Source organism: Gadus chalcogrammus, chromosome 22, assembly GCF_026213295.1.
Source record: "Gadus chalcogrammus isolate NIFS_2021 chromosome 22, NIFS_Gcha_1.0, whole genome shotgun sequence".
Taxonomy (NCBI): domain Eukaryota; kingdom Metazoa; phylum Chordata; class Actinopteri; order Gadiformes; family Gadidae; genus Gadus; species Gadus chalcogrammus.
In genome coordinates this window covers 13,592,281-13,604,955 of record NC_079433.1, presented here as the reverse complement: position 1 = coordinate 13,604,955, position 12,675 = coordinate 13,592,281, and the positions used below count along the sequence as shown (strand labels likewise).

Sequence of the window (12,675 nt, the reverse complement as noted above, 5' to 3'; positions counted from 1 at the left end):
CAAACAACAAGCAAACCAAATACTTGCCAGACTAGGTTACAACAAAAACTACAGCAGACAAACTATACACACAGTGTGGGGCAGATCTGGTTTGCATTAAAGACAATGGGATTTTGAGAACAGCATTGAGAGGAGAAGCACTTTGTTGCAGTGACGTGTTATAATGTTCCTACCACCTAATGACTTCTACTTACTCTAAGTGCTGGTCACACGTTTTTATTTAAATCAGTGGTTGTTCAGTTACTTGAAATTACCACTATGATCTGTTGTATACTTTTATAACACAAATCATATGAATTATACAGGTAGCCTATTGAAGAGTGCATTGGAAATAGCTATATGGAAATACTGCAATACAAAAATAAATGCTTTCCAGTCGTGAAAGAATACATCTTTAATCTCCTTGAAGATTTCAAATCAGTGGGTTGTCCAACACCATCGAGCACCTCTGACCATGTCATTTACCTAACTGAAGTGGCGTTTGTGTAAACACCATATATGTAATAGTGTGTGACAAGCACTCTCTGTTTACATCGGAATAAGTGAGTGTTTGAATAACTTCCCAACAACTTTGAGTCCCCAGTCAGACTCACTCTGCTTTCATTCACTTACGCACCTTTATAACCCGGACTGACGGCACAGAGCAGACTGGGGATTATAGCAAACTGCAGGCCGCCTGGCATTTTTTGGTGATTTCTTGTGAAGGCTTATGACAAGCAAACGCATTTATGTCAAAAATCATGCATCTAACATTCACTCTTGTTGTCAATATGCAGATATAATAAAATATTGCCAACATGCGTGAAACAACTCTTGTCAGTAAAATAGGCAAACATATACGGTACACATTCACAGACACCCACGCAGAGGGTAGCTTGAAGTGATGCTCTTGCATCATCCCCCCCCACACCCCCTTTCAAGCCACCACCAAAGTCTCCTAAACCTCAAGTCAAGTTTGCTTGGCTGTAGCTTCTGCATGAATCTGTTTAGCGTCGCTCAGTTCGGATGAAGCGCTACACTAACCATACCACAAGTCCTCCGGGTTCGGGCCCAGGCTCAGGGCTTCCAAGAGGCCTGGAAGAGAAGGAGGGGACGGGTGGATGGGAGGCTTTGAGATGGTCCAGACAGGCCCGTGGGCAGACATGAGCCCCTGTCCTTCCCCAACAACAACAAGGACCCACACTGCAGCACACTTAGGCCCTGCAACCCGAGAGGGCACGGGAGCGCCCCCAGCTCGCTCGGCTGGGATAAACGGACCCAGATGCTGCCCCCGCGGATCTGAAGGGAGAGCCAGGGGGGGCGGTAGGAAGAGAGAAAGAGCGAGAGAGAGAAAGGAACACAGAAAAGGAGGAGGTGGTGTAGGCCCACTGCTTCCATCCCCCTACGCAGCCGGCTGTCTGTCGGAATCCTGCGTTTTCTCATAAACCACTGATCACAGAGGCCTCCGTGCAAGGAGCATTGTGGGAAATGATCAGAGGGGACGCAGGTCTTTGAGGGAGAGGGCGAGCGGCAGCAAATCTTTAAGTTCTTTCCTGTTCCTGTTCCTGTTCTGTCCAGGCTACCACCTGGACAGCGAGAGAGAGAATGAAAAGTGGGACGGACAGAAAGCACGAGAGAGAAAATATCCGTGGTTGTGATTACGTTTGTGCTCAGCGCATGTTTGTGCTGGAGAGTATTTTTCAAAAGACTTGATATGAATTCTACTCAGGGTGCGATGCACTCAAACAAAATAGATCCTGTGTGAGTGTATTTGACGTAGAGATATTCGAAAAAACATTTCTTCCCTAGAATGCACGCAGGAAAAGCTATTCAACATGCCAGTCCCCTCCACCCTGGCCTCCCTGCTGTCAGGGGGGATAATGGGAGCCCTCTCTCTCAGAAATGATTTTACCTGTCTCCATCTTAGTCCATCAACAACTTAGACATTCAGGCCTGTCTTCGTTTTCACTCACTCTCCTCTCACTTAACTGAAGAAGATGCCTCTTTCTTTCTCATTGGCCATTGTCACACGACACACACATTGCATACTATACAGACACACAGTAGGTGAGACACTGCACACACAGAATGTTAGACACACTGCTCATACACACAGAATGTAAAATCCAAATCAGAGTGTCTAAATAATGCCCAAATATTTCTTAATCTCACATTTTAACCTTAGTAGCGGTGTAAAAGAAAAGTACAAATACGTAAGATGACCTTTATTTTGATTATCCGAATTTCCCATTAAAAGTCCATAAGATAGATGCATGCATGCATACGTCTCCAAGGGTGTGTACTAGTAGACCCAGTAAGTTTGGCCCACTTATTCAGCACCTCAAAACAAAATGACAGAGAGACACCTGCACCAAAATCAAACCTCTTAAAGTTGATGGTATTTCCCTGTAAAGTATTAAGACTGGAGTTATGAAAACGCTGGCCTGCGCCTTCGCCTGCTTTTCCCTTCCCTGCCTCTTTTTTTCCGCAGGGAAGCGCTTCAAAGGAGCGTTTCCACTGCAGGCTTTGGGCGAAGTGTTTTTCACCAGCAGCCCTCTGGAGTAACCGGTGTCACTCCAGATCTGCCGAGCTCTCCTGATGTCCTCCAGACTCTTCATCCTGAAACGCACACCGCTGCTCTTTGTTGGCGCACACGCTGCGAATGCCTCTTATTTTTCTGACGCACGCAAACACAGACACACACACACACACACACACATAAACACATATGTGTGCACAGATGAACACACAGTCGACACCATTTGCTTAACAGCCTATAGGGGCAGTGGTCCGAGCGCACACTTAAATCAGTTATTAAACCAGTGTTTAGGTGTACACACGCACACACACCAAGTCGGAGGCAGACACAGCAGTAAGACTATACAACAGCTAATTTCCTTTTATCATTCTACTAAGTCCTTTCTGCTTCTGCTCACTGCTCACCTGCCATGCCACCGACAGAGAGGGGCGACCCAGAGTCAAATGAGGGAGGACAACATTTTGCGTGGAGCGAATGCAACGTCAGTTCCAGTTTGCTGTGTCAACTTTTCCTCGAATTGAAAAACAGACATCGAAAGCACTCACATTAAATTTGGGCACTATAACAACGCCAGCAGAGATTGAAATATTAGGCAGCAATCGTAAATGGCATCAGTCTAATTATATTCTTTAATATTTTAGAGGTTTAGATCATTCTTTGATCTCTGAAACTAGTTGAGAGCCAGCAATGGGTATTTGGACTGACTGTCATTACAACCATTAACAAATGGTGACATTTGATTTAACCGATATGGTTGACAAAACGGTGAGCACCTGTGTGTGTGTGTGTGTGTGTGTGTGTGTGTGTGTGTGTGTGTGTGTGTGTGTGTGTGTGTGTGTGTGTGTGTGTGTGTGTGTGTGTGTGTGTGTGTGTGTGTGTGTGTGTGTGTCCCATGACTTTGCTTATACCTCTTCCAGCTGCTCTGCAGTGGGTCCCTGTTCTAGCATTAATGTGTGCACAGAAACACATCTGTTAATGCACCCTTTTGGCATTCCTGTGTACATCCGATGCATGTGTCTGTGTTTCTGTATCTGTTTTTGGCTGTGTAATTGTCTGCAACAAATTGTCTCTCTCCCCACAACAAGTGGTAGTTGCATGCCTGCATAGGGCTCTGGCCATTTGACTAACTTGCTGGATGATGGAATGACTGGCTGACTGCCTGACTAGCTGCCTGGATGGCTACATTGCCTTGGGCGAGATAGATGCCTGAGCCTTGTTGTTGTCCAGATAGCAGACACTTAGACAGCCGCTCACACACATGATTAATTGTTTCCTTGTTGGGACTGTTGCTGTGCCAAGGCCTCCTACGCAGAGCCCTGTGCGTGTGTAGAGCGAGGAAATAATGTTTTTTAACAGGCGTCATATTTTTTTTTCTGTCAGTGGACTTCCCGTTTAAACCGTCAATATTGTTACCACCTAAACCCACAGTGAAACACTATGTTATGTTACGCAATGTTGATGTTTGTTTGTTTTTCCGTGTGTGCTTCAATTGTAATTTTGTAATTACCTGTACGTTACAAATGCCATGACTTCTAATTAAGGATGCAGGCCTTGCATCCAACGCCTCATTCAATCTGGGGGCAGAGCGATTGATTGATTGCTCACAGGTCACCAATGCCCAGCTTATCCGCGAATCTGCAACCCCGCTGGTTATAATGAAGTGGAAAATTAGGTGCATTGATTGATTAATTACATTTATCAGAGGCATTCCACCAAAGATGATAATAACATTTAGAGTACTTAATTGCCCTTTATTTGTTTGTCTATATTTTACACCCACCAATTTTAATACCTCTTCCTTTACCATTGAGTGCTGCGAAGTGTGGCGCTATAAGTAGGATGCTGATATAACGTAATGTCCATATGTTGTCCACTTCAATGGACTTTAGCTATTCTAAAGTGGAACAAATTTAAAAAGGTAAATACACACATTTCCACTTATATGTCCACGTGTTTTGTGTTTACAAGATCAAGCAAGGATCCTCTTGAAGGGGATTGTTGTGAAGTCACTTTGCAACGATCATGTTGCCATCTTTGTGAGCCGTTTGGCTCCATCGCTCCTAATGATAGCGTGAGCATCACTCAAACGGGAACAGTTACTTACTGTACATTACACCCTTAATCACACTCGCTATTATCTCCCCTCTGTGTTAATAAAGGTGCCTCTCTTCCCAGGCTCCTCCAAGACCTGTTTCCCCACAGTTTCCAAACATTTACTCTGACAAAGTGGATGGGGTGCATCATCAAAGGTGACCAGTGTTATTCGTGTAATTTCATAGATTACTCTGAGGATGCGTGGAGAATTAATACACTGCCTATTTAGAAATTAGGATAACTGGACAGCCAGATGTAACCATATTGTACAACTGCAATGCCCCTAAATTTCCTGTGTAGAATTAGCCTAAAACAACCATCACTGCAACAATGACTATCTTTGACCCTGTAAATATTTGAGAGACGCTTGTTTTTAATCACTTTCTGGCTTTCAGCCTTCTTCAGAGCCTTTCATTTGTTTTTGTAGCATAGCGTGAGCAGCCAAACACAAGCAGAATCTCAAAGAGACTTTCTGATTGCATGCATAATGACTTCCTGTGCAGTGATAGCATTCCCATCATCGCAACACATTATAGCCAGAAAATCCAAAGGATCTCAATCATCATGTTACTATGAATCTGGCTTAGTAAAAAGGCAAACTAATCACGAGCATGGCAAGTATTTTATCATAACAAGTTTGATATTCTAACCAGTGTATATTCTTGTTATATCTTTCTGGGAGGCCAGCCATCCCAGCCTGGGTAGATTTCACTGATGACGTCCACGTGAGCTACAACTACATGCCGCGGTTTCCTATTACCTTTGGTACCTATGTACCAGCTCTATGAGGAATTATACACATGTCCATCAAAGATTATTGCCAGGGAGAATGTCATAAGCCATAGTGGAGCTGCAACTGAAGGGGGGGGGGGGGGGACTTCATAAATCCGCCCTGACATCAAACCCAAGCTGTTTTCATAGTGACCCAAACGGCTGGGGATGGCGCTAAACTGAAACACACCCGTCTTGCGTCTGTCCGTGTGCCAACCCGTCAGATCGAGTTAAAGAGCAGCTGGGCCTAAATGACGGTGAGTCCTCGGTGTGAACCTGTACCGTCTGAACTGTTTGGTGTCATGTTCACATGCCCGGGTGAATCAATCCATGTTCTAAGCTGACCTCTGATGGGTCCGATGCAGACACAGGTGGAGCCTTTAAAGGGGAGTCGGAGGGGTGGATTTATGAAATACAAGGCAGATATTAGGTTTCACATAGTTCCGTGTGTCAGGACGGTTTGGTCTCTCTGTATTCTTTATATTCGGGTGGGCCGGTGATGCTGTTAAAAGCATTGGGTCGAATATGGTTTGGAGCTTGGTTTAGTGTCCAAGTCGAGGCCTCTGGTTTTTGGTTCTTTTTTTTAACGTATTACAACATTTTCTCTGCTTTGTGCTCAGATGAAAGAAAATTCAGTATTTTTTCGCAATGTCTTGCAGAGGCAAAATGTTTCGCAATTACAGCAAGACACTGCTAACAAAAGCATTTAGGACATCACAGGATTGTTTTGATCAGGATGAAAAAGAGATGAAAATTTGGCCCCTCGGTCAATCCATAGTAGTTAATTGCGGTAGTTAAGGGCACAAGAGACTTAAAAGCACGAGTCTGCCTCCATGCTGATGGCTGTCCAATAAGGGCCCCTCGGGTGGAGGGGGCCCCGGGGTCTTTAGATAGGGCACTCGTAGTGATCCTCAGGGGTTGGCTCACCCTAAAAAAAAAAAACAGGCAGCCTTTTGTCACACAAGGAGAGGAGAGGGGGTCTGGAGGGGTGCTGCTCGTTATTATTTTCTGAAGTAATTACACCTTATTATCTGTGTTTACTTTAGCGTGGGTGTGAGCGACGCAGGTGTGGGCGCCTTGGCAGAGGGTGGCGGTGATGGGTCTCACTGGCGAACCAAACCCCTTCCGAGTCTCCCTCCCTCCCTCCCTCCCTCCCTCCCTCCCTCCCTCCCTCCTCTCTCTCTCTCTCCCTCTGTCTTTTTTTTTATTTACTCCAGTCTCCATCTTTACTCGAGGTTTCGGGGGGCTGTAGTACTAGTATTGTAGCCTCACCACTAATTTCAGCCGCACAAAAGAAACATGCAATTAGGGCTATTATTGTAGCAGCTGCACGCTCCTAGCTGCACCACAACCGCCCCACACCCCCCCCCCCCCCCCCCCCCCCCCGCCCCAAACCCCATCTTCTCTCCCCGGCCTGATGATGGTAGAGAAGAGGAGGAAGAGAGATAGAGAGGAGAAAGGGGACATGAGTCTGCTGCTGTGGTGGTGGAGGCGAGGGAGAGGGCGAGAGAGAGAGAGAGAGCGTGTGGTTAGTCACAGTAGCCTTCAGTGTCTGCTGGAAGGGGCGGAAAGCACTGCTTAGGTGGTCGGCGTATGTCTTCAGTGCCGAGTGCAGACACAGCGGGGGTGGGGGGTGGGAGAGTGGGGAGGGGGTGCGTTCTCGCCCACAGGCTCATAGGCTCCAGGAACAATGGCTCCGACACCATGAAGTGTTCGAAAATGGTCCTCTCTGTGGCTCCATTGGCAGGGCTCTCACATGAAGTCATGTGGTTTTATTGGATTCATACAGGTGAGGGGAAAAGCTCTGGCCGAAACAGGAGCAGTCTTTTAGGGCCTTCTTAACGATATATAGGAATGTATACAAGCACAGTATACTCAATTTAACGTAATCTGTGCCAAGTAGATCTTTATGTGCAACTTTAGATGTATTTCTGTCATAAGCAGGCCTGTAAGCCTCCATGGAAATAATTTCACCATCGATGGAGAGAACATTAAGTGGCAAAACTATTTCACTGATTACAAGGTCTTTGAAGACCCTTCAGAAATTGGACCAAAAATTAATAATCCTTCAGAAATCCTTAGAGCAATGAAAACCGAGTGAAAAAAAATGACATTCACAGGCTTTGTGCAGGCTTCGAATAGAAGACGCTTAGTCAATATCAGCCGCAGTTGACTTGACGCTTGTGTCCTGATGAATCACGCGGGTCACCGAGGAACGACAATAAGGGTTTACGCAAATTCTAAATATAATGAAGAGCAGTAAAAGGGCAAAAGACAGTCCAGTGACACTGAACAGGGCCCGGCGGACCTCCACGTAAAGACATAATTCTGGGGGCCCTGTCGAGGGGTCTCGCGGTGTCAAACACAAGGGACCAATCTTACGCTCTCGGCACAAACAAAATGATTCAGGATCCTCCTCTGTTGCTCTCACTTACTGATTCTCTCACTCCACTGACTTCCCGACTCTTGGAATAATCGTGTGGCCCAGGGCACTTAGTTTCAACAGCACACACCAGATCTCCGTATCCAGGGCACTGCGATTAACATTGTGCAGAGTCCACGAACATCTGTTGTCTGCCTTTCTTGAATTTACAGATTACAGCTGGCAAGAACAAAAAACATATTTTATGGCTTTAATTAATGGTGGGCTGCTTATATCTGTTCAGTGGCATCAAATGTAAGGTCATGTCAGGGATGTGTGCTTGGAAGAATTGCTTCGGCTGTGATTTATATTTTTTGATTGATTGCTTTGGATAATAACTTGTAGACTGGGACAGGGTAATATCTTCTAGGATGGCTGAGGTTGTGTCAAGATTATAATCGACATCGATATAATCTTCTCAAATGTGTCTGAGAACCTCTATTTGTCAAATGCGTTCTTGCTACACCCTGAAGGGATTTATTTTTTATCTAATATCTTGAGATATTCAATATATTACACAAAAAATCTTTAAAATGTTTAGATAGAGGTCAATGTAATTTTATGAAATACCATGGCACACAATAGTCTTAATAAAATTAAGCCTTGGTCTTGAAAATGTGTATTAGTTGAACAAGTCCTCAGGGAAAGAAAGTACCATGGATACATGTCGACTTTATATCCGATATAATTGAGGCAAAGCATCTTCAAGCAAAGGATGAGCTTATATCTGGAGGACGGCTGCTGCTCTCTCCGCTGCTGGCCAGGGTCTTCCTGGCATCCATTTCACCTCATTAGGACCCTGGGACAGAGACCGCGCAGCACTGAGAGAAATCATTCTGCCGGAGAAGCGTGGCTAAATTGGCCTCTGGTTCAGCCTGAGGGCCCGGGGCCCGGGGCCCGGCCCGGCCCCCCGCCGTTCTGAGCGGAAGAGTAGGGCCTGTTGAGTTGGTAGGGGCAGGCCCGGGCAGGGCGCCCCCATGCTGGGACTTCCTCCCTGGCTCTGACAAACACGGCGGTGGATAATCTCTCCTTTAGGGACTCAGTACTGTGTGTGTGGGGAAGGGGGAGGGGGGGGGGGGGGGTCGGTTGTACAGCATAGCAACCGACTGTGTGAGTGTGTCACAAACACCTCACACATTCTTGTCCGTGTTCTGCCAACATCAGTCTTTGTGAATAACTCTCCCATCTTCTTCGTGCATAAACATAACCCCCTTTATTCAGAGACCAGTTCAACCAGCGCCATGAAAAAAAAAATCAATGTCCGACTTTAAAGGTAATACCAGCTCACAACTCACGAACATTAAATAAAAAACGTGCCACTTAAAACTTGAGTAATATCATGCAAATGTGCACAGCTTAAACTGCATGTGGAGTGTGCCACAGAGCAACAATTACCCATTCATTACCAGTAGGTGAAGTGTTATATTGCCGCTCTGCCACACAGAACCTCAATGGCCCCAACTAAATTAATTTAAAGACATTATAGCTAAGCCCGACATGATTGGAAAATTGCTTTTATTTATTAACCAAGACTACATTTTAGAGGTTCAAAACAATGATGGATTTGGTTCAGTAACTACTGAATGCAAATTTAGTTTACGCACCAAGATTAACATTAATAATAACTTAATTCCAATCCAGCCAAGTGATAATCTAACTGAACTAGGCAGCATTACAGCAGCTGAAGAAAACAATCCCTAATTTTCACGTAAACAAAAAAATGAACACCAACATTATTTTTCAAAACTTTACTTCAATACTTCTTACAAAAACAAAAACATATTTTTATACCATTGCTTCACAATGGAAATGTTTAACATCAAAGTCCGTATCCAACGTTGGTCAACACCAAAGGGGCCTTAGCAAAGCACTACGACGTCTCCATCTTGTAGCCGTGCTTTTCCAGCTCCGCTCTGAAAAGGAGTGGAAAAAAATCCCGTCAGGAGAGATGATTACCAGTGGGTGGCAGAGGCATAAGTACCCACCGCCATTGATTGAAAGAACCATTAGGAGAATGGAGTGAAAAAATATATATGAAAACGCTGCAATGTATTTGATGATTTCACAACACGCACACACACGTTACGCACAAACAGCCATGCAATAATTTTAACAATATCATCTAGAAATAACGTAATGACCATTATAGACTGAACTGAATAAAACAATGGTGTATTACTATGTGAAGCGTACTCAAATGAAAACAGAGCCGCTACTTGTCTCTAAACAGCTATTGATTATTCTTTGAGTGTGAGGGTAAACAGAGAGATGCGTTGGAGCAGAACAGAGGACGCGTTGATAACCCTGTGTGGAGAGCAAGTGGTGGGCCTGCTGTTAACACTGCCAGCAAGGTTTTAAAGAGATAGAGCCTGACCCTCTAGGACTGAACACCAATTTGGGAACTTAGGGGGGAATATGGCACAATAGAAGATCTGGTGATTGCATTACATTTAGATAGGCTTTAAAAACATTTTCCGACATTATCGACCAGGTGTGCGAGTGTAGTCGTGTGGGACTTCAATAGAGATTCTGAGTGAGTTTTGAAGAGTGAGTGAAACTGATTTTTCTTCATCTGCATCATACCACCATATAACAAACTGAGCCCAATGTCAAGCTAAACATAGGAGGGATGTGGTTCGATCTTGCAGCATTTTTATGGCTTATTGATAAAAGGACATTATGTCCTCTTAATAATAATAATTAAAGCATCAAGCAGCATTTTACGGGTGGCAAGCCTAAAGCCGACCAATAAGACCCTGTCTGACCATTAAGACCCCCGACAGACCATTGAAACCCTGTCGTAGACGATTAAGACCATTATTGTTTGCATACGGTTGACAACGCTGGAAAAAGCCTCAGCTTGGATCTGTTGGTGGGTGGACAAAATTTCATGACCGTACAACGTCAAAAGGCTGAGGAGTTATGATGATCTTTAAAGTTTTCAAATGATTGCTTAGTGCCCCCTATAGTCCTATTTTGATGAACTTTAGCCTGGTTAACCTTGACCTATGCTTCTTTAAATACACCAAGTTTGGTGATGATTGACTCAAGTTATCCCCGCCTTTAGTCACCCATCATTGATTGGGCTAATTTGGATGTCCAGCGGCCATTTTGTTACAGGTTCTGGGTTTCCTAGGAACATTTTCTAAACATGAGGAGATACAACTGTCTACAGGATTTCTTGACTGTAGAAGAAAATGGTCAGAAAAAAGGTCAGTCCAAAATCCGCATTTTCAGTCTTTCGCCCGATCTGGGTACCATTGAGAGATTGCATTTTCAGTCAATTGTTTTACCGCTCCCTATAACTTGATATGAATGAGATTTGGAGGGGTTCATCTTGACCCATGTGCCTTTGACTACCCCAAGTTTGATGAGGATTGGTTTAAGTTGACCTTGCCTTTTCGCTTAAAGTTAAATTTGGACGATTTTGATCCTCTGGCGGCCATGTTGTTTTGTCAATCAACTTCATTTTACTTGAGCAGTTGGACCCCAACATCCACTAATTTGGTCCCGCTCAAATCAAACATTCAGTCTATGAACTGTGGTGATTTTAGTCTCAGGCCACGCCCATTTTGATGCCACGCCCTAATTGGAAATATATTGAGTCTATCTTGCTAAGAATTTGATTCTGAACAACTTTTGTATTGGACTCAAGATCATAGGAGTCCATTTTGATGTTGAAGCACTTTAGTCTTTATGCATTTTAAACCACACCCTTTTTAGAAGTCAATGGCTCCTGGGCGCTTGAGTTTTTATTGTACAGACTTCGCTTAATGTCAGATTGAAGACAATGGTCCATAGATGATAGGTGCTAAAGGAATTTTTGTCTAAGTCAAAATACCTAGGATCCTTAAGGAATTTAGGGTTTTTAACAAAGTTCGAGATAGTCGTAAATCCATCCAAATAAAGTCATAGGTTCTTGAGGCATATTTGTTCACCATGAGGGTATGCATGTGTTAACAAAGTATCATGACTAAGTCAAAGCGGTTATGAGATACGTTTCTTCAAAGTTTGCATTTTTGGACTGTTGCTATAGCGCCACTCAGTGTAATATTTGCTCTCTGTTAATCTTGAGTCAGCCTCTAGAACTGTAGTAAGTTTCATAAAAAGCGTGCCAGCGGTTTAGGCTGTGTAAGTCAAACGTGGCAGAATTATAATAATAAAACCAACAATTACAATAGGTTGCCTTCGCACTTTCTGATTGGCACCCTAATAATTTATTGAATTTATCTTAACACTTTTCTAGACACTCAAATGCCAATGGCCCTGTGCACCTTAAATCAATTGATTGTGTTGCAGGTACATTACATACATGTTTAGCACTTAGAAACCAGTTGAGGGTTTTTGAAAGTAAGCAATGACCTTCCATTGACTTTCCAATTTGTTTTCTATAAGGCTTGTTAAACTAGGGTGTGATCTTCTGTTTAGAATATAATTTATACATTTAGACGCTTCCCCAGAATACAAAAATAAAATAGGAGCGAAAAGGAAAAATGGAGAGAAAAGCAGTTTAACATCAGCTCCTCTGAATAAAGAATGAATGAATACTCACATGGGAACATAAAGCTAATGAATGTCGTTGTTTCAATAAATGCAAGGGTCGACAGAGTGATAATGAAAGTTAAGGGTCAGAAACACCCGAGAGCTATGGTACATGTCATTGACCATAGGGATGGACCAACAGGTAGGTATAGATATATTTGGGAAGTCTACTATTGTGTAAAGTCTTTCATATGATTATTAAAAATAATCTACGTAGATAATATAACTCCTTTTTTGTTTTAGTAAGATATTCATTTTAAAGGGTGCTTGAAATTTTACATCATTTTTGTGTCCATCATTTGTGTAATCAATTAATTAGCTCAAATGG

General features: G+C 43.7%; 1 protein-coding gene across 1 annotated transcript in view; it reads right to left on the bottom strand.

The window, feature by feature from the left end:
- Nucleotides 1–8,994: 8,994 nt before the first annotated feature.
- Nucleotides 8,995–12,675, bottom strand: part of sem1 (SEM1 26S proteasome subunit) — a 4,699-nt gene continuing 1,018 nt past the window's right edge. The window contains exon 3 of the mRNA XM_056582253.1: nucleotides 8,995–9,718. Within this exon, the coding sequence (XP_056438228.1) occupies nucleotides 9,676–9,718 (43 nt within the window). The 3' untranslated portion in view covers nucleotides 8,995–9,675. The remainder of the gene's footprint in view (nucleotides 9,719–12,675) is intronic.